The sequence below is a fragment of the Esox lucius genome, chromosome 3 (genome assembly GCF_011004845.1).
Source record: "Esox lucius isolate fEsoLuc1 chromosome 3, fEsoLuc1.pri, whole genome shotgun sequence".
Lineage (NCBI taxonomy): Eukaryota > Metazoa > Chordata > Actinopteri > Esociformes > Esocidae > Esox > Esox lucius.
In genome coordinates this window covers 35,387,737-35,413,226 of record NC_047571.1, presented here as the reverse complement: position 1 = coordinate 35,413,226, position 25,490 = coordinate 35,387,737, and the positions used below count along the sequence as shown (strand labels likewise).

The following is a 25,490-nucleotide window of genomic DNA, read 5'->3' as shown; positions in this document are numbered from 1 at the left end:
GTATGTGTGGATATAGATTTAGGGGGTGTGTGTGTGGTATGTGTGGAGGGGGTGTGTGTGTGGTATGTGTGGAGGGGGTGTGTGTGTGGTATGTGTGTATATAGATTTAGGGGGTGTGTGTGTGGTATGTGTGGAGGGGGTGTGTGTGTGGTATGTGTGGAGGGGGTGTGTGTGTGGTATGTGTGGAGGGGGTGTGTGTGTGGTATGTGTGGAGGGGGTGTGTGTGTGGTATGTGTGGAGGGGGTGTGTGTGTGGTATGTGTGGAGGGGGTGTGTGTGTGGTATGTGTGGAGGGGGTGTGTGTGTGGTATGTGTGGATATAGATTTAGGGGGTGTGTGTGTGGTATGTGTGGATATAGATTTAGGGGGTGTGTGTGTGTGGTATGTGTGGATATAGATTTAGGGGGTGTGTGTGTGTGGTATGTGTGGATATAGATTTAGGGGGGGTGTGTGTGTGGTATGTGTGGATATAGATTTAGGGGGTGTGTGTGTGTGTGGTATGTGTACCTGGGCAGAGCACAGTCTCTATCTTGTCGATGAACTCTTCAGCCACCAGATCAGCGAAGCGTCTCATCCCCAGGACTCGTCCATCTCTCTGACATGCTATACTCTTCAAGCTCTCATTTTCCTCAATCTGGTCAAACATGTCACCAATACCAATCGCACTCACATCTACACTGGGGTCACTGCACACACACACACACACACACACACACACACACACACACACACACACACACACACACACACACACAGAAACACATAGAAATGGAAACAAACACAAATTGTCAGAAAGAGTACACACACACAGCTGAAAAACAAATCAGACACTCTCTCACACAGACACACACACATACACACACTCCCCCTGGTGGAGTACCTGCAGAGGTAAGTGAGAAGTGAGTCGTCGTCTCTGGGGTCAAAGCGTCCGTCTGTGATCACCACCACTGTGACGTTGGCATTGGCCCGGCGGCTGTCCCTGATCAGGTGGTCGTAGGCGTACTTCAGAGCAGATGGGGTCCAGGTCCCACCCGCTATCCATTCCAGACGCTTCACTGCGTCCTGCAGACAGACAGACAGACAGACAGGCAGACAGACAGGCAGACAGACAGGCGGACAGACAAACAGACAGACAGGCAGACAGACAGGCATACAGACAGACAGAAGGCGTTATCCCACTGACCTAGTCCTCAGAAGTCGTTCCTCAGAGGGTTAGCCAGAGGAGTGAGACGTGTTGAGTGTGTGGTTCTGCGGGCATGTGTTTATGTCACAGAATGGGTTCAAAGGTTAACCCCCAGGCATGGGTTTGGAGGTTCACCCCCGTGTTGACTTGTCAGGGCGATTCTACCTTGAAGGCGGACAGGGAGTCAATCTTGGAGTCGTTGAGTCGGATGGCCTGGAAGGTTCCGCTGTGGCTGTACTGGACCACACCCACCCTGGTACCTGGGAGACCAGAGGAGAACTTACAGACGGAAAAATGTATTCTACTCAATAATACATTTTCCAAGAGTTACGATTCCCTATGAAATTACTATCAGGTCTAAGAAGTGATACACCAACTGGAAATCAGCTGTGTGTCTGTGTGTGTGAGTGTGTGTGTGTGTGTTTGAGTGTGGGTGGGTGAGTTTCCCCGGGGGTACCTGTCTCGGAGTTGGGGTCGTTTGCCATGGATCCCAGTCGGTTCATGGTGTTGATCACAAAGTTCTTCTCCAGGGTGAAGTTAGTCAGGCCCACAGACTCTGAGCTGTCAATCACAAACACGATGTCCAGCGCCCCACAACGCTTCTCACAGTCTGTCAGGCCACCACAGGGTCAGAGCGGTTAGCGTGTGCATGTTTGTGTGTTGGTTTTGTGTGTTTTTGTGTTTGTTTTGTGAGTGTTTGTTTGTGTGTTTGTTTGTGTGTGTTTGTTTTGTGTGTTTGTTTGTGTGTTTGTTTTTTGTGTTTTTTGTGTGTGATTGTTTTGTGTGTGTTTGTTTGTGGGTTTGTTTATTTGTTTGTTTCATGTATAACTCACCACAGCAACCGCAGGTTTCTCTGATGTAGGTCATGACATCACATTCCTAAAACAATTGTTTTCCAGTTAGTAGTCACCTTGTTTTGTAACAGAAAATCCCTAGGGATTCCGGAGAGTCAAAGATTGGGTCATGCATGAGCTGAAAACATTCTTACAAGAGTCTTCATCAGAAAGTAAGCCTTCCAGATTCAGAATTAAAATAACTGAATAAAGACTCCACTTACCACAGACCAGGGCAATGCAGGGGCAATATGATGAAGCAAAAGATAGAACAAGTTTCTTACAGTTAGGTCAATATGATGGAGTGACAGGTTGATAAATGTTACTTACTGTTAGGCCGGGATCTCCCTCGGGACCTGGATCTCCCTGTGAAGAGAAAACAGATGCTCTCACACTCAGAGATTCCTCAGATTCCTCACATATTACTCTGACCCTGAAAGTGTTTGTATGTACAGTTTTTACTATCAACAAATCCCAGCAAGAATACCAAAACATTTTTGAGGCAAGGGGAACTGCCCCTCCCTACCTTCCACTACAAGTCATTTTGCCTAGGGAGCAGCAAGGGGAACTGCTATGGAATGAGATTTCTGCCAAAAGGTTAAGTGTACATATTGTTAGGATCATAAGAAAATACATTCGTAAATTGGTATGATCGTAAAAAAACATGAAACGTAAGCGTGAAATTAAATTTGTGAACGTACAAACTCCCTTTTATGACTTTCCACATGTTACATTTTTACTTTACATCGCCATTTATTTGTTTACAAATGTTTCTACATACAAACTTTTGTCAGTAATCTGGCATCAGCAGAGATAAGACCCGAACGTAGCTCTTCGAAACAGTAAAGCTAGCAACAATAAGTTGGACCGCTAACCCAGTGTTCAACCATAGGATATCATGTTCAAAATAAAAGTCCATAGCTGTTTTTTTAAGGCTGCTTAACAGCATTACACCAGTAGGCTATCAAGTATTTAGGCGTTAGGCAAAAATACAATGGAAAATGACAAGGACACAGTATACTATTGCATAGAATATCCTTCTGAGTTGCAAAATATAATGAAGTGATTTAGGTCAATATATTTTCTTAAATATTAGTCTGGCATGTGCTATTTAATTGCTGTGTTCTGTCCATGCAATTTATGATGGCTGTATGTGGCCTGGAACTTCTGTAGTAATTGTAATAGCTTAACATTGCTTAACATTTAATTGCTAAACATTTCAGTATTTAAACAAATTAAAATTTTACAGCAACAAACCGGGGGGAAAAAACAAAGTTTTTTGAGTATTTGGGACCACAACAAGTGTGTAGTCCTACATGATAATAACATTTCTATAAGTTTGAGTGATTTTTATTACACATGAAACCTATGCACAAAGAGCAGTTACATACATGAAAATCAGTATTCAGTATGCATGCATGAAGAAAGAAGATACTTTAAAATTGAAATCTTGCAGGATACTTATTTCCAGTTTCCCTGATTTCCTGTTAGTCCTGTTGGTCCTGTTGGTCCTGTTGGTCCTATTGGCCTCTGCTTGTTATATTAGCACTCATCCCGGAAAGTTTTAGGAGGATGAGATTAAACTGCCAAAATTGTGATGCTGTATTTTAGAACTGTAAAACTAGATTTCTGTCATCGTAACAGGGTGTTTGTACGTTCACAGATCTAATTTCACGCTCACGTTTCATGTTTTGCATATACATTTTTTTACAATCATACCAATTTACGGATGGATTTTCTTACAATCCCAACAATATGTATGCTTAACCTTTTGACAGATATATAACTCCATAAACTGCCCCCCCTACCTTCGGGCAATGACACAACCCAACATCCCTCCCCAAGCTATTTGTTTACATTCAGGGGTTAAGGGTTAGCATTTTGAGGTCCAAAAACTGATTGTAAAATGTAAAATATGTATGTGTGTGGTACTTACGTCTCGTCCAGGCCCTCCTCTCGGTCCTCTGAAACCTGGCTCCCCGTGAGGCCCTGGTTCCCCCTCTTCTCCAAGGGGCCCCTTGGTTCCTGGTGCTCCTTTAGAGCCACAGTCACCTCTGGACCCCCTTGGACCAGGACTGCCCTTCTCCCCACGGTCCCCCTGAACACAAACAGGCCAGGCAGAGTGTTGGGGAGGGTGTTATGGACAGTGTTATAGAGGGTGTTAGGGAGGGTTTTATGGAGTGTGTTATAGAGGGTTTTATGGAGGGTGTTATAGAGGGTGTTATGGAGGGTGTTATGGAGGGTGTTATGGAAGGTGTTATGGAGGGTGTTATGGAGGATGTTATGGAGGATGTCAGGATGGGTGTTATGGAGGGTGTTATAGAGGGTGTTATGGAGGGTGTTATGGAAGGTGTTATGGAGGGTGTTATGGAGGATGTTATGGAGGATGTCAGGATGGGTGTTAGGGAGGGTGTTATAAAGGGTGTTATAGAGGGTGTTAGGGACGAGGTAGGGAGGGTGTTATGGAAGGTGTTATGGAGGGTGTTATGGAGGAAGTTATGGAGGATGTCAGGGTGGGTGTTAGGGAGGAGGTAGGGAAGGTGTTATAGAGGGTGTTATAGAGGGTGTTATGGAGGGTATGGACTGTCTGGTGTCTGTGTGGTATGATTGTTGTCTGTCTGTTGTATCTGTGTGGTGTGTCGATGGTGTGTCTGTGGCTTGTCTGTGGCATGTCTGTGGTATGTCTTGTGTCTGTGTGGTGTGTCTGTAGTGTCTGTGTGGTGTGTCTATAGTGTCTGTGTGGTGTGTCTATAGTGTCTGTGTGGTGTGTTGGTGGAGTGTCTGTGGTGTCCGTGTGGTATGATATTTGTCTGTCTCTTGTGTCTGTGTGGTGTGTCTGTAGTGTCTGTGTGGTTTGTTGGTGGAGTGTATGCGGTGTGTTTGTGGTGTCTCTTGTGTCTGTGTGGTGTGTCTGTAGTGTCTGTGTGGTGTGTTAGTGGAGTTTATGTGGTGTTTCTTCTGTATGTGTGTTGTCTGTGTGGTGTGTCTGTGGTGTGTCTGTACTGTTGGTCCTCTAGGTCCTGGGTAACTGAAGCCAGCTCTTCCCACATCGCCCTGAAGCAGCACAGAAAGATCAGATCAATGAATAATTGCCCTGTTACACCCCATCACAATGTTAACTTCAATGAATAAGTGCCCTGTTACACCCCATCACAATGTTAACTTCAATGAATAAGTGCCCTGTTACATCCCATCACATTGTTAAATTCAATGAATAATTGCCCTGTTACACCCCAACACAATGTTAACTTCAATGAATAAGTGCCCTGTTACACCCCATCACAATGTTAACTTCAATGAATAAGTGCCCTGTTACACCCCATCACAATGTTAACTTCAATGAATAAGTGCCCTGTTACACCCCATCACAACGTTAACTTCAATGAATAAGTGCCCTGTTACACCCCATCACAATGTTAACTTTAATGAATAAGTGCCCTGTTACACCCCATCACAACGTTAACTTCAATGAATAATTGCCCTGTTACACCCCATCACAATGTTAACTTCAATGAATAAGTGCCCTGTTACACCCCATCACAATGTTAACTTCAATGAATAAGTGCCCTGTTACACCCCATCACAATGTTAACTTCAATGAATAAGTGCCCTGTTACACCCCATCACAATGTTAACTTCAATGAATAATTGCCCTGTTACACCCCATCACAATGTTAACTTCAATGAATAAGTGCCCTGTTACACCCCATCACAATGTTAACTTCAATGAATAAGTGCCCTGTTACACCCCATCACAATGTTAACTTCAATGAATAAGTGCCCTGTTACACCCCATCACAATGTTAACTTCAATGAATAAGTGCCCTGTTACACCCCATCACAATGTTAACTTCAATGTCAGTGTGATGTGCAGACGTTTTACAATACAGACACCTTTGGTCCTTGAAGGCCGGGATCTCCTCTAGGTCCAGAATCACCAGGGTCGCCACGGGTACCCTGTTACACAAACAAAGGTTGGCATAGTTCCCCATTATACACGATCGTATATTACAAGCATTTTAAATGTTTTCAGGGACAGTGGGGTCAAATTATTCCTGGAAGGATTTCATGCAGGGTGTTTAAATCTCTCCTGTACACACAGCGAACTATGAGCTTCAGAGCTGTGACCTACGTTCTTCCCGGCCTCTCCTGGCGACCCGGGGGGGCCTCGGGGGCCAGGCAGCCCATTGTCCCCCTTGGTTCCTTTGGTTCCTGTTTCACCCGAAAATCCTCTGACGCCCTCAGGACCCGCTTCACCCTGAAACCCAGTGTCATATGAGATCTGCTTCACCCTAAAACACACAGTCAGATAAGACCCACATCACCCTGAAACATACAGTGTCAGATGAGACCCACTTCACCCTGAAACACACTGTGTCAGATGAGATCCACTTAAAACCCAGATGAGACCCACTTCACCCAGATGAGACCCACTTCACCCAGATGAGACCACCAGGAGCTTGGGAGTGCATATGCATATGCAGGGTGTGTAATGGGGGTGAAGGTGTTAGTTATACCTTGTCCCCTTTAACTCCATCAGGACCCTGAGCTCCCTTTGGCCCAAAGTCTCCTCTCCTCCCCTAGAACAAAACAACACAAAACCATCAGACAACCACACCACAACCATCAGACAGAAAAACAACATAACAACCATCAGACAACCACACCACAACCATCAAACAATCCCACCACAACCATCAAACAATCACAGCACAACCATCAAACAATCACACCACAATCATCAGATAAAAAAAACAACTGCCATCAGACAACCAAACCACAACCATAAATCAATAAAACAAGATAACCATTCTCACCAGTTCTCCTTTGACTCCTGGGCCTCCAGACGTTCCCTGGATAAGACAAACAACGTATTATACTCCATTACTATAAGTTTAATCAGTGCAATCCTACATTATTGTACAGTATAGTCATTGTACAACATATATATGTTGTATATAGTATTATAGTATTATTATTGCATGGTGGGGTTCGAATCCTGAGTGCTGATTGGTTGTTTGACAATCATTGCCTGCATTGCCAATATACCATGGCTTAGTCCTGTGCCAAGGCACTCTTCAATGCATCTTCCCTTTGAACAGCTCTTAGCCATTGTGACAGATGAGGTTGTTGGAAATGTACAGTCCTGGTGAAGTGGGCTATTCAGAACAGCAACTAAATAGTTTGGGGTTTGAAATGTGTTTGTTTTATGTTGTAATTATAGTGGGTGACCACTACTGGAGGTGGTGCTGTTCCTTTTCTGGCTCAGTGGAAGAACACTGTTTTGTGGTGTCCGACTTCTGACAGAGTGGAAGTAGGCCATCTTTAAAAGGGGGACGTTTTGCGGAGCACATGTGGTGGATGATGCAATGTTTAGTGTGAATTATTATTCAACAATGAAAATAAAGTTAACAAACTCAGAATACAAGTGGACATTTGAGTTCTTGAATGCACCCTCAACCATCTTGTACCACCATGAACCACACCCTTTAGTGCCTTATCGCCTAATTATACAATATTACACTGACTTGAATATTACTGTACTGTATTATAATTGTGGTACAGCACTGCATTTGTTCAGAACACCTAAGGGACAGCGCAGATGTCGCCAGGCCCAATATCCATTAAAAACCTGAGGCCACTGAGGGAATAACATAGGTGTTTAAAGCAATGTCCTTTGAATATATTATACTGTATTATAGTGTATTGGCCAGTATTATACAGCGTTGAATATATTACACTGTATTATAGTGTATTGGCCAGTATTATACAGCGTTGAATATATTACACTGTATTACAGTGTATTGGCCAGTATTATACAGTGTTGAATATATTACACTGTATTACAGTGTATTGGCCAGTATTATACAGCGTTGAATATATTACAGTGTATTATAGTGTATTTGCCAGTATTATACAGTGTTTAATATATTACACTGTATTACAGTGTATTAGCCAGTATTATACAGTGTTTAATATATTACACTCTATTATAGTGTATTGGCCAGTATTATACAGCGTTGAATATATTATACTGTATTATAGTGTATTGGCCAGTATTATACAGCGTTGAATATATTACACTGTATTACAGTGTATTGGCCAGTATTATACAGTGTTGAATATATTATACTGTATTACAGTGTATTGGCCAGTATTATACAGCGTTGAATATATTACACTGTATTACAGTGTATTGGCCAGTATTATACAGCGTTGAATATATTACACTGTATTACAGTGTATTGGCCAGTATTATACAGTGTTGAATATATTACACTGTATTACAGTGTATTGGCCAGTATTATACAGTGTTGAATATATTACAGTGTATTATAGTGTATTTGCCAGTATTATACAGTGTTTAATATATTACACTGTATTACAGTGTATTGGCCAGTATTATACAGTGTTGAATATATTATACTGTATTACAGTGTATTGGCCAGTATTATACAGTGTTGAATATATTACACTGTATTACAGTGTATTGGCCAGTATTATACAGCGTTGAATATATTACAGTGTATTATAGTGTATTTGCCAGTATTATACAGTGTTTAATATATTACACTGTATTACAGTGTATTAGCCAGTATTATACAGTGTTTAATATATTACACTGTATTACAGTGTATTAGCCAGTATTATACAGTGTTGAATATATTATACTGTATTATAGTGTATTGGCCAGTATTATACAGCGTTGAATATATTATACTGTATTATAGTGTATTGGCCAGTATTATACAGCGTTGAATATATTACACTGTATTACAGTGTATTGGCCAGTATTATACAGTGTTGAATATATTATACTGTATTACAGTGTATTGGCCAGTATTATACAGCGTTGAATATATTACACTGTATTACAGTGTATTGGCCAGTATTATACAGTGTTGAATATATTACACTGTATTACAGTGTATTGGCCAGTATTATACAGTGTTGAATATATTACAGTGTATTATAGTGTATTTGCCAGTATTATACAGTGTTTAATATATTACACTGTATTACAGTGTATTGGCCAGTATTATACAGTGTTGAATATATTATACTGTATTATATTGTATTGGCCAGTATTATACAGTGTTGAATATATTACACTGTATTACAGTGTATTGGCCAGTATTATACAGTGTTGAATATATTACAGTGTATTATAGTGTATTGGCCAGTATTATACAGTGTCAAATATATTACAGTGTATTATAGTGTATTTGCCAGTATTATACAGTGTTTAATATATTATAATGTATTATATTGTATTAGCCAGTATTATACAGTGTTGAATATATTATACTGTATTATATTGTATTGGCCAGTATTATACAGTGTTGAATATATTATACTGTATTATAGTGTATTTTCCAGTATTATACAGTGTTGAACATATTATACTGTATTATAGTGTATTGGCCAGTATTATACAGTGTTGAACATATTATACTGTATTATAGTGTATTGGCCAGTATTATACAGTGTTGAATATATTACACTGTATTATAGTGTATTTGCCAGTATTATACAGTGTTGAATATATTATACTGCATTATATTGTATTGGCAAGTATTATACAGTGTTGAATATATTATACTGTATTATAGTGTATTTGCCAGTATTATACAGTGTTGGAAAACACAGATCATATGTTCTAGTGAGAGTCTAGTGAGAGTATTATACAGTGTTGAATATATTATACTGTATTATAGTGTATTGGCCAGTATTATACAGCGTTGAATATATTATACTGTATTATAGTGTATTGGCCAGTATTATACAGCGTTGAATATATTACACTGTATTACAGTGTATTGGCCAGTATTATACAGTGTTGAATATATTATACTGTATTACAGTGTATTGGCCAGTATTATACAGCGTTGAATATATTACACTGTATTACAGTGTATTGGCCAGTATTATACAGTGTTGAATATATTACACTGTATTACAGTGTATTGGCCAGTATTATACAGTGTTGAATATATTACAGTGTATTATAGTGTATTTGCCAGTATTATACAGTGTTTAATATATTACACTGTATTACAGTGTATTGGCCAGTATTATACAGTGTTGAATATATTATACTGTATTATATTGTATTGGCCAGTATTATACAGTGTTGAATATATTACACTGTATTACAGTGTATTGGCCAGTATTATACAGTGTTGAATATATTACAGTGTATTATAGTGTATTGGCCAGTATTATACAGTGTCAAATATATTACAGTGTATTATAGTGTATTTGCCAGTATTATACAGTGTTTAATATATTATAATGTATTATATTGTATTAGCCAGTATTATACAGTGTTGAATATATTATACTGTATTATATTGTATTGGCCAGTATTATACAGTGTTGAATATATTATACTGTATTATAGTGTATTTTCCAGTATTATACAGTGTTGAACATATTATACTGTATTATAGTGTATTGGCCAGTATTATACAGTGTTGAACATATTATACTGTATTATAGTGTATTGGCCAGTATTATACAGTGTTGAATATATTACACTGTATTATAGTGTATTTGCCAGTATTATACAGTGTTGAATATATTATACTGCATTATATTGTATTGGCAAGTATTATACAGTGTTGAATATATTATACTGTATTATAGTGTATTTGCCAGTATTATACAGTGTTGGAAAACACAGATCATATGTTCTAGTGAGAGTCTTACTGGCTTTCCTTTGACTCCAGGTGAACCAGGTGCTCCAGAACTCCCTCTTTCACCCTGTGGAGGAAAACAACAACAGTATTGTTTACTCTATAACCCTGACCTTTAGACCTGACCTATAACCTTGACCTTTAAACCTGATCTATAACTCTGACATTTTGATCTAATCTATAACATTGACATCGAGATCAGACCTATAAACCTGACACCTACATCTGACCTATATCCCTAACCTAGATCCGATATATAATGGAATCTTTACTCACTGGAAAGAATGCTCTCTCTTGATTTCTACCTTGATTGAGCTCAAACTCGTCCAAGAATATACCCCAAATCCCAGAATGTACTTGCCAACTGCACTGCAATCCGTGCTTTCAATTGGCTCAGAGGGCCAACTACCTATTACCTTGACCTCTAATCCTGAACTATAAACCATGATCTATAAACCTGACTTTTAAGCCATGACCAATAACCCATGATCTCTAATGCTTACCTATTACCCTAATCTCTAATTATGACGATAACCCAGGACCTCTATCTCTGATGATAAACAAACGACCTATAACACATGACCAATTACTTCTAAATCTGCTAAACCTAAGATATATTAGTTAATACAATCTGTTTTACTTGTTTTAAAAGCCATTTAGGACTAACAAAGTTCAGGTATGAACAGACTGAGGTCAGAAGTTAGCTGCACAGAACACTGGGATGTAGGAAGTGACATCACATCATGTGACTTCCTGTGTACCTTAGGTCCAGAGTCTCCCACTGGGCCAACAGGTCCTGATCTTCCTTGACGACCGGGATCTCCCTGGAGACACAAACACACCAGATTGTGACTTTTCAGGGACTTAATGGATATTGTATGGTGACTATTCAGGGACAATATGGTGATAGTGTGGTGACTATTCAGGGACAATATGGTGATAGTGTGGTGACTATTCAGGGACAATATGGTGATAGTGTGGTGACTATTCAGGGACAATATGGTGATAGTGTGGTGACTATTCAGAGAAAACTTGTTGATTGAATGGTGACTAATCAGGGACAATATGGTGATTAAATGGTGACTATTCAGGGACTTGTGATTGTATGGTAATTTGTTGCAAATTGATTGGTTGTTGTAATTTGATTCTGATTCCTGTACCTTCTCCCCATTTATTCCAGGAAGTCCACCATCACCCACGTCTCCTGGGTGACCATCAGGGCCCTGTTGTCAGAAACACACAGGTAAATATATAACACAAACACACACACAGATAAACATATAACACAGACACACACATGTAAAAAATAACACCAACAGAAATACACATTGCACAATGACAAAAAAACAATTTCAACAGCATAATCAACACTAGTTATGTGTTTCTCCAACATACCCTGTCGCCTGGGTCTCCTTTGCAGCCAGGGGCGCCAATGCGTCCAATCTTGCCTTTCTGCCCATCTGTCCCGTTGCGTCCAGCAAGGCCGGCAACTCCTTTCTTACCCTCAGCTCCAATCTCCCCCTGAAACACAAACACACACACAGCATGAACACACACACACACAGCATGAACACACACACACACATACACAAGCATGAACACACACACACACACAGCATGAACACACACACACACACACAGCATGAAAACACACACACACACAAGCATGAACACACACACACACAGCATGAACACACACACACACACATCATGAACACACACACACACACAGCATGAACACACACACACACACACACAAGCATGAACACACACTCTCTAATAATTAATAATGTTTCATCAACAATACTTGCATATGATCTTTGATATTACCTTCACAAGAATCAATAAAAATCTAAAGAAAATGAAATATTGACCTCACCTTTTCACCCTTTAGACCAATTTCACCCTATAGGAAACAAGAAAGAAGAGAACAGTCAGTCAGTTAAAAAACAACAGTCAGCCATTCAGGTGAAGAACCACAGTCAGTCACTCAGTAAAAGCGGCCATAAATTAATTGTGTATTGTAACATAAGAATATGTCAATAGGTATTGAGTGAATGAATTTTAAGAATTTAGTACATTACTAATGGTGGTGTACTTAACATTATTAATGTTTTTTAATGCATTATTACTAGTTAGGTACAGCATTTAACACATTATTAATTGTGGTTTATTACCAAATGTTTACTAATCTAATAGATTATTCGTAGGATTGTATCTAACATATTACTAATGGTGGTGTATTTAAAGTCATTATTACAGGTAATGTAAGCAACACATTAAATGATGTATCCAACACATTACTAATGGTAGTGCTTTCCAAAATCACTTGACGGTAGAGTATATTAAACATCAGTATTGGAATGTATTTTACTTCAACAGCATTATTACAGGAAAATGCATGATCAAGGGGAAGGCCTTTAAATACAGTATTATGGGTAGTGTATTTAACACATTGTTAGTCATATTTTATTAATCACAGTAATAATAATTGTGTGTCTACCACATTGTCATAGTAATTTTACATATTAATAGTGGTTTTGTATTAATCAAATTATCAGCATGTTAATACATGTGTATTTAAAACATGTGTATTTAAAACATTATCAATTATAGTGTATTTAACCCATTTCGGGTTGTGTGTGTGTGAAATGGAGGAGGCTGTCGCCTGACCTTGACTCCTGGTTGACCAATAGGACCCTCGATGCCGGGGTCACCCTGTCTGCCTCTCTCCCCTTTGGGACCGGGATCACCATTGTCTCCTTTAGCTCCCTGGTACATACAACAGACACAACCGGGTCACAACAGACACAACAGAGTCAGAATAGACACAACAGACACAACCGGGTCACAACAGACACAACAGAGTCAGAATAGACAAAACAGACACAACCGGGTCACAACAGACACAACAGAGTCAGAATAGACACAACAGACACAACAGAGTCAGAATAGACACAACAGAGTCAGAATAGACACAACAGACACAACCGGGTCACAACAGACACAACAGAGTCAGAATAGACACAACAGACACAACCGGGTCACAAAAGACACAACAGTTTGTGTGTCTGTGTGTGTGTGCGTGTGTGTGTACCTTCTGTCCTCTGTGTCCTTTTGGCCCAGGAGGTCCAACTGTCTCCAGACACTTCACTTCATAGCACTAAAACATGGAGGACAGAATCAATCAATCAATCGATGAATCAGACACACACATACGTTATCAATCAATTGATCAATCAAGCAGCCAATCAAGTAATGTGTAATTCAAGCAATCAATCAGATAGTGACATCTGGCATCAATCAATCAGTCAGTGACAGTCATCAAGAATCACTCAGTCAGTGACAGTCATCAAGTATCACTCAATCAGTCAGTGACAGTCATCAAGTATCACTCAATCAGTCAGTGACAGTCATCAAGAATCACTTAGTCAGTGACAGTCATCAAGTATCACTCAATCAGTCAGTGACAGTCATCAAGTATCACTCAATCAGTCAGTGACAGTCATCAAGAATCACTCAGTCAGTCAGTGACAGTCATCAAGAATCACTCAATCAGTCAGTGACAGTCATCAAGAATCACTCAGTCAGTGACAGTCATCAAGAATCACTCAATCAGTCAGTCACAGTCATCAAGTATCACTCAATCAGTCAGTGACAGTCATCAAGAATCACTCAGTCAGTGACAGTCATCAAGAATCACTCAGTCAGTGACAGTCATCAAGTATCACTCAATCAGTCAGTGACAGTCATCAAGTATCACTCAATCAGTCAGTGACAGTCATCAAGGATCACTCAGTCAGTCAGTGACAGTCATCAAGAATCACTCAGTCAGTGACAGTCATCAAGAATCACTCAATCAGTCAGTCACAGTCATCAAGAATCACTCAATCAGTCAGTGACAGTCATCAAGAATCACTCAATCAGTCAGTCACAGTCATCAAGAATCACTCAATCAGTCAGTGACAGTCATCAAAAATCACTCAGTCAGTGACAGTCATCAAGAATCACTCAATCAGTCAGTGACAGTCATCAAGAATCACTCAATCAGTCAGTGACAGTCATCAAGAATCACTCAATCAGTCAGTCACAGTCATCAAGAATCACTCAATCAGTCAGTGACAGTCATCAAGAATCACTCAATCAGTCAGTCATAGTCATCAAGAATCACTCAATCAGTCAGTCACAGTCATCAAGAATCACTCAATCAGTCAGTCACAGTCATCAAGTATCACTCAATCAGTCAGTCACAGTCATCAAGTATCACTCAATCAGTCAGTCACAGTCATCAAGAATCATGTAAACATTACATGCAGCGATTTTTAATGCTTTCACTTAGTTACAGTTCAGTCCACTGAAATGAGAGTATGGAAGATGTCTGGGATGTTTTCATTCTGTTCATGAAAAATGGTACCAACACTTCGTATAAACACATTATTATATTTTAGTTCAGTGTAAAATAATCTGCATTCACAGATGGTAAACTTTAAACCATTACTTTTATTTGACAAAGGTGATCATATTTTTGTACCATTCATGTGTCATAAGTTGCTTGACTATTTTTAGCCAGCATGTTAACTGAGCTAATGAGTACAGGTTGCTATTGCAACCCTAACAGAATAATTAGGTGACTACAGTTGGTTATGGTTGCTGTGACTATTAGTCTGGTGGACTGCAAACCTGTTGTATTCAATGGTCACCAAATACATATGCATTTTCCTTCACATTGTTTTGCAATCTCGCTTGCTCAATTGGAAAACTGCTTTTCAAGCAGTTAGCTTTACTCTGGGTATTTTACCAATCAATCAATAACATTTATTTATAAATCCCTTTTTACATCAGCAGTTGTCACAAAGAGCTTTTACAAAACAACCGGCCTTAAACCCCAAGGAGGAAACAACAATAGTGTTGAATTTCAGTGGCTCTTTTATGAACTTGGGGTTGCACATCGCACAAGTTTAAAATATTGAATGCATGCAGTACTCCAAAGGTGCTGGAGCATTGTCCCGCTACACAAAGGTACCTTTGGGGACTGCTTTTGGGACTGCTTTGGGGATTGCTTTGGGGACTGCTTTGGGGATTGCTTTGGGGACTGCTTTGGGGACTGCTTTGGGGATTGCTTTGGGGGATTGCTTTGGGGACTGCTTTGGGGACTGCTTTGGGGACTGCTTTGGGGATTGCTTTGGGGATTGCTTTGGGGACTGCTTTGGGGACTGCTTTGGGGATTGCTTTGGGGGATTGCTTTGGGGACTGCTTTGGGGACTGCTTTGGGGACTGCTTTGGGGATTGCTTTGGGGATTGCTTTGGGGATTGCTTTGGGGATTGCTTTGGAGATTGCTCAGTTGTACATGAATGACTTCTGGCAACACAATGCATTTAAATCATTATGTGGATTATGCGTAACCCCTCATAATAGTCTGGTTAATATTGGTTACTGTGGTAACAGCATTGTTTTCTCACCTCCTGATATGCCATGTGGGTCTGTGAAGGGAATCAAAATACATCATGTTAACGGTCTCATAAAACATAAATACAACATGGTAAATACCTCATAAAACATAGAAATAAGACGTTAAATACCTAATAAAACATAGAAATAAGACGTTAAATACCTAATAAAACATAGAAACAACACATTGTCCAGACCATTGTGTGTAACCATGGTCTGGATAATGTCACATTACACGATGTGTTACCATGGCCTGGATAATGTCACATAACACGATGTGTTACCATGGTCTGGATAATGTCACATAACACGATGTGTTACCATGGTCCTGATAATGTCACATAACACATTGTGTAACCATGGTCTGGATAATGTCACATTACACGATGTGTTACCATGGCCTGGATAATGTCACATAACACGATGTGTTACCATGGCCTGGATAATGCGGTCAATGGTGTCTTCCTGTATAACGGCCTTGCTTCCGGTGAGATCCACGGCCAGGAAGTCATTCCTGTAGACAGTGGCTGGTGAGTTAGCGATCTCCCGAAGACCAGTCTCATCCACGTTCTTCGTTGCTGCGACCACAAACATTTTGATGCCCTCATCACGCGCCCGCTCAGCCATAACCTTCACTCCACCACACGGGTTTCCAGTCACGTGACCGTCAGTGATGATGACAGCGAATCGCAGTGCTTTGGGGTCAGAGGCTGAACGTATAACTTCCTGTGTCATGTTGGCGAGGGCGCAGTCGATGTAGGTTCCCTTCCCCAGGTAGCGGATCCCTCTGACCCCCTGAAAACAACAACAACAATAATGTCAACAACAACAGTCTTTAAATCCCTCTGACCCCCTGAAAACAACAACAACAATAATGTCTACAGCAACAGTCGTTAAATCCCTCTGACCCCCTGAAAAAAACAACAACAATAATGTCAACAACAACAGTCTTTAAATCCCTCTGACCCCCTGAAAAAAACAACAACAATAATGGCAACAACAACAGTCTTTAAATCCCTCTGACCCCCCTGAAAAAAACAACAACAATAATGTCAACAACAACAGTCTTTAAATCCCCCTTACACACTGAAAAGAACAACAGAAACAACAATAAAAACAACAACCGAAAAACAACAGAAATGATAACAACAACAACATAAACAGCAACAATATCAACAACAACGTAAACAGCAATATCAACATAAAGAGAAAGCATAACAACATGTTCACCTGTACGTTATGTGTTTGTGAGACCCACCTGTATGAAAGTTTTCTTTGTGTGTGTGTGTGTGTGTGTGCATACGTGTGTGTGTGAGTGTGTATGTGTGTGTGTGTGTGTGCGTGCATACGTGTTTGTGTGAGTGTGTATGTGTGTGTGTGTGTGTATGTGTGTGCATGCGTGTGTGTGTGTTTGTTTAGGACGGGAGGAGTTTGGGGCTGGCAGCGCTCCAAGGTCTTCAACTCTCTTCTCTCTTCTCTCTTCTCCTGGGACGCTGATGCAGGTGAAGGAGTGTTTGCACCACTGTGTGTGTATGTGTGTGTGTGTGCATGTGTGTGCGTGTGTGGGTGTGAGAGACCCACCTTTATGAAATCTTGCTTGGCTTGGAAGGAGCTGAAGACCTTTTGTGTCTGAGAGAAGTGAAGTCCACCGAACTGCCATCTGATGTGGACCACGCCCTTATACTCCACATCCTCCAGGCGCTCTGCAAAACGCTCTGTAAACATCTGCACACACACGCATGTACAGACACATGCACACATGCACACATGCACACATACACACATACACACATACACACACACACACACACACACACATACATTTCAACTGAAACATGCATTAAAGGTTGTGCAAGAAAAATAAACTTTCAAAATCATTAAAAATAAACTTTCCAAGTCATTAATCAATCAACCAATAACTGATCAATCAACCAATAACGGATCAATCAACCAATAACGGATCAATCAACCAATAACGGATCAATCAAACAATCCACCAGTGAGCACAATGTGTTACATCAATAAAACCCAAAGTTCTGGACAGTAGGATGGAATGAAGCCATATTGTAGTTAAAAGGAACGGGACAGAACAGTAGTTAGAAGAAAAGGACAGAACAGTAGTTAGAGGAACCGGACAGAACATTAGTTAGAGGAACATTCAGAACAGTAGGTAGAGGAACAGGACAGAAGAGTAGTTAGAGGAACATTAAGAACAGTAGTTAGAAGAACAGGACAGAACAGTAGTTAGGGGTCAGGGGTCAGGGGTCAACCTTGATGCTCTCCACCAGGGAGCCAGGGGGTGGCTCCTGCAGGGCGATGGTCTCAGATGTGTCGATTGTAAAGTACACGTTAATGGGACAATCATGTTTCTCTGCAGGACACATGTACAGGTTAGAATAAACACACATAAGAACATAAATACTGTGAGACCAGAGGAATAGTATTTACTACTACTACTGGACTTGATATAAACTAGTATTGCGTACAGATTTATAAACATTAAGATCTGACAAATCCAACAAATATGTTCCATGCATTAAGTTCAATAGAGGGAACATCTTTGGACATGATTGTGTCTGTGAAAGCACATAGGACTTTAGACAGACTGTGGTCCAAGACTGCCATTAGTCCAACTCTGCAGTTTTAAGTCAGAATGACTAGAGAGATGCATGATGGGAGCGGAACTCACTGTTGCATTCTGGGACTGACTGGGCATATGTTGCCACTCCGAACAGGAAGCACAGTGTGATGACCTCTGCCCTCATCATCATAATCTCCTACCTGCACTGACACACACACACGCACGCACACACACACACACACACACACACACACACACACACACACACACACACAGGTTATCAACACTTAAATCCACCAATTACAGATGTACATATTTCATGAATGCCATATCCTGTAGATGGTTGGCTCTGGCACACTGCCAAGCTGTCCATATACCAGCTGGCAGATCAAAAACCATACAGTCAGGGCCAGTCAACCACAGGCATCTAAAGAAGCATCCTGACCGACAGGGGAGCTTGAGCCCTTGTTCTTGTCTGCATTAATTTGTTCACCACGAGCAGTGGTGTCTGATGGGAGAAGAAGGCACCCTAATTGTGTAAAGAACTATATTATGTTTACATCCTATGGGCCCACCACTCATGGGAGGAACCGCTGGGGTCGGGTGCGCTGCCATATGGGTGGCAGTGAAGGCCAGGGGCCTCGACGGACCAGACCTGGGCGGCAAGGGCTGGCTCTGGGGACGTGGAACATCACCTCTCTTTTGGGGAAGGAGCCGGAACTTGTGAGGGAGGTGGAGCGCTATCAGTTAGATCTGGAGGGGCTTACATCCCCTCACAGTCTCTGTTCTGGAACCGTACTCCTGGATAGGGGATGGACTTTATTCTTCTCTGGAGTTGCCCAGGGTGTGAGGTGTCGGGCGGGGGTTGGGATATTCACAAGCCCCCGGCTGAGTGCCGCTATGTTGGAGTTTACCCCAGTGGATGAGAGTATTTGGCCTTCTTGGAGACCCTGAATTGAGTCCTGTATGGGGCTCCAGTAGGAGACTCCATAATTCTGCTGGGGGACTTCAACGCACACGTGGGCAATGATGGAGACACCTGGAGAGGCGTGATAGGGAGGAACGGCCTCCCTGATCTGAACTCGAGTGGTCGTTTGTTGTTAGAGTTCTGTGCTAGTCATGAATTATCTATAACGATCACCATGTTCAAACATAAGGATGCTCATAAGTGTACGTGGTACCAGAGCACCCTAGGCCGAAGGTCGATGATTGATTTTGTGATCGTGTCATTGGATCTGAGGCCGCATTTTTTGGACACTCGGGTAAAGAGAGGGGCGGAGCTGTCAACCGATCACCATCTGGTGGTGAGTTGGGTCAGGGGGTGGGGGAAGACTCTGGACAGACCGGGAAAACCCAAACGGGTAGTGCTGGTGAACTGGGAACGTCTGGAGGAGGACCCTGTCCGAAAGAACTTTCGGTCGGCACCAAGGTGTTTCTGGAAAACCGTCCGCCACCTCAGGAGGGGAAAACGGGGAACTGTCCAAGCTGTGTACAGTAAGGAGGGGACACTGTTGACCTCAACTGAGGAGCTAATTGGGTGATGGAAGGAACACTTTGAGGAACTCCTAAATCCCACTAACATGCCCTCTATAGTGGAGGCAGAGCTGGAGGCTGATGGGGAAGAAACGTCAATCTCCATGGCAGAAGTCACTGAGGTAGTCAAACAACTCCACAGTGGCAAAGCTCCGGGGATTGACAAAAACCGTCCAGAAATGTTGAAAGCTTTGGAGGGGATGTCTTGGATGACACGGCTCTTCAACATTGGGTGGGAGTCGGGGAAAGTGCCAAAGGAGTGGCGGACCGGGGTGGTGGTTCCCCTGTTCAAAATGTGGGACAAGAGGGTGTTTGCCAATTACAGGGGTATCACACTTCTCAGCCTCCCTGGGAAAGTCTACACATAGGTACTGGAAAGGAGGGTTTGGCAGATAGTCGAATTGAAGAGGAACAATGCGGATTCCGTCCTGGTCGCAGAACAACCGACCAGCTCTTTACTCTTGCAAGGATCCTGGAGGGGTCCTGGGAATATGCCCGTCCAGTCTACATGTGTTTTGTGGATCTGGAGACGGCGTATGACCGGGTCCCCCGGGAGATACTGTGGGAGGTGCTGCGGGAGTATGGGGTGAGGAGGTCCCTTCTGAGGGCTAACCAATCCCTGTACGTCCAAAGTGAGAGCTGTGTTCGGGTTCTCGGTAGTAAGTCGGACTTGTTCCAGGTGGGGGTTTGCGCTTTGTCACCAATCCTGTTTGTAACTTTTATGGACAGGATATCGAGGTGTAGTCGGGGTGGGGAGGGGTTGCAGTTCGGTGGGCTGGGGATCTCATCGCTGCTTTTTGCGGATGATGTGATCCTGATGGCATCATTGGTCTGTGACCTTCAGCACTCACTGGACCGGTTCACAGCCGAGTGCGAAGCAGTTGGGATGAGGATTAGCACAACTAAATCTGAGGCTATGATTCTCAGCAGGAAACCGATGGAGTGCCTCCTCCGGGTAGGGAATGAGGCGTTACCCCAAGCAAAGGAGTTCAAGTATCTCGGGGTCTTGTTCGCGAGTGAGGGGACAATGGAGTGGGAGATTGGCTGGAGAATCGGAGCAGCGGGGCGGTATTGCATTCGCTTTACCGCACCGTTGTGACGAAAAGAGAGCTGAGCCGGAAGCAAAGCTCTTGATATACTGATCAATTTTCCTTCCTACCCTCACCTATGGTCATGAAGGCTGGGTCATGACCGAAATAACTAGATTGTGAATGCAAGCGGCTTAAATGGGTTTTCTCAGAAGGGTGGCTGGCTTCTCCCTTAGGGATAGGGTAAGAAGCTCAGTCATCCGTGAGGAACTCGTAGAAGAGCCGCTGCTCCTTTGCATCGAAAGAAGCCAGTTGAGGTGGTTCGGGCATCTGGTAAGGATGCCCCCAGGACGTCTCCCTAGGGAGGTGTTCCAGGCACGTCCAGCTGGGAGGAGACCTCGGGGTAGGCCCAGGACCAGGTGGAGAGATTATATTTCGACACTGGCCAGGGAACGCATTATGTTTAATTGTGCAAAGATCTATATTATGTTTAATTGTGTAAAGAACTATATTATATTTAATTGTGTAAAGAACTATATTATGTTTAATTGTAATCAGCGACATTAGCAAAAACCCACAGCCACTTGTGACAGTATACTAGGGTTAAGATGGTCATCAACTGATCCTCACAGAATCCCCCTGAACGTCTGTGGAACAGGCTACAAGCAGAACATGCAGGCACGCTTTTGTAAAATATCCTTCTGGGGCCACAAAACGTATTCCTATGCCATTTTCCCTCTGAAGGTGAGCAAAGATAATCAGGGCCGCTGACTGGCTGGCTACGACGCTGACCTTCATGCGCTCCTGCAGCCTCCTCTCGCGGTAAGACCCGGTAACACACACTGTTCAACACCGAGGACCAAACCGTTTTTTTTCTTCCCAGATACAAGGGTTGCGTGCCAGAATAATAAGCACACTCGCAGCGCGAACCTGTGCAGAATATCATCAAATCTTTACAATAAATGTTACGTGACGTCAGCATTGGTCCATGTCTGATCTGCACTGGCCTGTATCTGGACAGCATTTTGGACAGAACAACTTTCAACTAAACTAAAGCAGATTCAGCATTTTCACAACTAAGACGGGAACATTATATTTAGCACAAATAGTTCACAATAAAACTGACGGGCGCCGACGAACCGTGCGTGGAGACGATGCACTTTCGTGTATTAACCATACATCACAGATATGTACAGAGCTTTATAATTACCTAGACACATATTTCAGTAAGATATGACGATATATATATCACATATATAAACGATATAAGGCGACAATGGGAAAGAGGTAGACAGAGAGAGAAATTTAGAGAGGAGACAGAGAAATGCAAACTAATTGCATGATTGTAACTTTTTCGAAACTTACCCAAAACTTTCGAAATCCAGAACCTAGGAAACAGCGCTTTGGAACCGGTTCTAGATTAGTCTCTCATCTCATGGGTAACAGTAAGACAGAAGAAAAGAAGTGAAAAGTACAGAATAAAATAATAGTCCTAGATGCGCGCGAGGTCCGGTCGTCCCACAGAAGAAGAGGCGCTTGCTCTCGTTTCAGCCCGTGATCTCAAACAGATCTGATCCCTCCTACTGTTAAACCAAGTACGTCCGCGTGGAGGCGCCCTGGGTCCACAGGAGGTGCGTGCGTGTGTGTTTCTGTTTTCCCGCTAGCTGGTGCTTCGTGCGTCCGTGTTTGCGCGCGCCAACCCGGGAGCCTGTTAATCTCCTTTCAGCATTATCTGATATTATTTGTTGTTATTGTGCCTTGCAGCGGGGCTCGAAAGATCAGCATGGTCTAAGTCGACCATATGAATGCTTATAGCAAGACCTGTGGCGCATTCACACACCTAGCTTATACACACTGAAGGCCAGAGTGTGCAGTGATGGTTTGAAGTCATACAGGAGGTCATCTGGTTGTAATGAAACACACATGGCGGAAATGGACTGGGACTGCACATTTGGAGTACAGTATGACATATGGACACACACATGCACATACAAAAGTGAGACAACTGTACACAGGCCATAAAATACAGGTGTTATGTTTAGAGAACAGATGTTTGTATTCTAAACCACATATTGTGTGTGTGTGTGTGTGTGTTTGTATGCACTGCATCTGTTCGGCATCATTAAACTTACAGTTTTTCAAAATAGCTGACAAACATTCATTTTATGTGTACTACATTTTCTGAACATTTTAAGCACAACTTAACAGTCACACCATATTTTAATTAAAACCCAGACTTATCACAGAAAATGAAACATTGTGGTCCAAAACATATTTTCTGCTGTATAAATTAAACTTTGCACTCAAATGCCACACAAAGCACCAAATGAAATGACACTGCTGAATACTTGCTGACTGGTCAGAGAAATATAAATACAATGAATTTAAGAATCAATAAACATAAGGTGTTCAAGAATTTCACAAGAATTTTCCCTTTGCATGACATGTCATGAAGTAAATGATGTCTAATGAGTGAAGTTTACAGACAATACAGTATGATGTAAATACAATATGATGTTAATACAGTATGATGTAAACACAATAGGATGTAAATACAATATGATGTTAATACAATAGGATGTTAATACAGTATGATGTAAACACAATATGATGTAAATACAATATGATGTTAATACAATATGATGTTAATACAGTATGATGTAAATACAATATGATGTTAATACAGTATGATGTAAACACAATAGAATGTAAATACAATATGATGTTAATACAATATGATGTTAATACAGTATGATGTAAATACAATATGGTGTTAATACAGTATGATGTCAATACAATATGATGTTAACACAATATGATGTAAGTAAATGGTCTTCTTCTGGAACCTTCCAAATGGTTTTGTGTATTTTGGTTATAGAACCAGATTAATTATGTTAGACATCGTTGTGTGTGTTCAGTTACCTGTGGGAGGTCTATTTAACAGATTATTAAATTGCTGTTAACACTCTTCAAATACGCACCAACATATTTACACACACACACACACACACACACACACGCACACACACAAGCGTACACAAACGCACACACACTTTCACATGTATATACATATATATACAGTATTATTTCCTGTTTATGTCACAGATTTAGTTAATGTGCATAAATCCCTTCAGAGTTTGAGCAATAACAAAGTGCATCTACTGTAAATATAATCAGTCTGTATCACCAGTTGGTTTCTATCTGGCAAGAGATTTTCAACAACATACAGAGGGTTTTCAAGCTTCGTAAAGGGTTCGTTAATATTTACAACTGTGTTCTAAAACCTTCATTAAGGGTTAGTGTAGGTGTTCAAAAACTGCGTAAATAAAATAATTGTCATTATCTCACCACTGGTATTTCCATTAAACTGACCTGTATACTGTAAATAAAAAGATCACTCTATTTACTTTACATTTTCAACCATACCAATAGTTTGGTTACAAAAATCTATCATGATATCTCCTTGAATTAATATTGGGCAGGAGAATCCAGCTCATTCTGTACATGTTCACCAGCCTGAGTTCATTACAACTCCATACATCAACATTAAATACATAGTCTATTAAAATAAATGCTGTTCAGAGGACCACAGAATCAAAATCATTGTGTGACTCCAAGTTTACTTCCATATAATGGTCATCCTGTCAATATTTACATAGAAATGCATTTCCACTGGAGAGGAGATAGGAGAGGAGATAGGAGAGGAGATAGGAGAGGAGATAGGAGAGGAGATAGGAGAGGAAAGGAAAGGGAGGGTAGAGAAGGGGAGGAGGGGAGTGGAAAGGAGATGAAAGAGAGGGAAGAAAAGGGAATGGTAGAGGAGAGGGGAGAAGAGTGGAGGAGAGGGGAGGAATGAGGAGAAGAGGGGAGGAGTGGGGAGGAGAGGACAAGGGAGAAGATGGGAGGAGAGGGGAGAAGAGGGGAGGAGAGGACAGGGGTGGGGAGGACAGGGGAGAAGTGAGGAGGAGAGAACATGGGAGACGAGGGGAGAAAAGGGGAGGAGTGGGGAGGAGAGGACAGGGGAGAAGTGAGGAGGAGAGAACATGGGAGAAGAGGGGAGAAAAGGGGAGGAGAGGACAGGGGAGAAGAGGGGAGGAGAGGGGAGGAGAGGGGAGGAGAGAACATGGGAGAAGAGGGGAGAAAAGGGGAGGAGAGGGGAGGAGAGGGAAGGTTTGGGTGGCTGTT

General features: G+C 41.7%; 1 protein-coding gene across 3 annotated transcripts in view; it reads right to left on the bottom strand.

Annotated features, from left to right (window-relative positions):
- col6a2 (collagen, type VI, alpha 2) overlaps positions 1-22,849 on the bottom strand; it is a 32,101-nt gene extending 9,252 nt beyond the window's left edge. For 2 of the 3 annotated variants that reach the window (XM_013132234.4, XM_013132236.3), the window contains exons 1-25: positions 22,671-22,849; positions 18,853-18,944; positions 18,434-18,534; positions 17,745-17,888; positions 16,596-16,958; positions 16,175-16,195; positions 13,812-13,877; positions 13,388-13,486; positions 12,594-12,620; positions 12,110-12,235; positions 11,875-11,937; positions 11,476-11,538; positions 10,728-10,781; positions 6,833-6,868; positions 6,533-6,595; positions 6,148-6,273; positions 5,910-5,972; positions 5,019-5,069; positions 3,952-4,113; positions 2,346-2,381; positions 2,016-2,061; positions 1,640-1,792; positions 1,348-1,442; positions 880-1,061; positions 507-685 (exon numbers count right to left, since the gene is read on the bottom strand). In XM_013132234.4, coding sequence (XP_012987688.1) covers positions 507-685; positions 880-1,061; positions 1,348-1,442; positions 1,640-1,792; positions 2,016-2,061; positions 2,346-2,381; positions 3,952-4,113; positions 5,019-5,069; positions 5,910-5,972; positions 6,148-6,273; positions 6,533-6,595; positions 6,833-6,868; positions 10,728-10,781; positions 11,476-11,538; positions 11,875-11,937; positions 12,110-12,235; positions 12,594-12,620; positions 13,388-13,486; positions 13,812-13,877; positions 16,175-16,195; positions 16,596-16,958; positions 17,745-17,888; positions 18,434-18,534; positions 18,853-18,934 — 2,401 coding nt within the window. In that variant the 5' untranslated portion in view covers positions 18,935-18,944; positions 22,671-22,849. Of the gene's footprint in view, positions 1-506; positions 686-879; positions 1,062-1,347; positions 1,443-1,639; positions 1,793-2,015; positions 2,062-2,345; positions 2,382-3,951; positions 4,114-5,018; positions 5,070-5,909; positions 5,973-6,147; positions 6,274-6,532; positions 6,596-6,832; positions 6,869-10,727; positions 10,782-11,475; positions 11,539-11,874; positions 11,938-12,109; positions 12,236-12,593; positions 12,621-13,387; positions 13,487-13,811; positions 13,878-16,174; positions 16,196-16,595; positions 16,959-17,744; positions 17,889-18,433; positions 18,535-18,852; positions 18,950-22,670 lie in introns of all 3 variants that reach the window. The other variant, XM_013132235.4, reaches the window with a different exon arrangement.
- Positions 22,850-25,490: the final 2,641 nt, after the last annotated feature.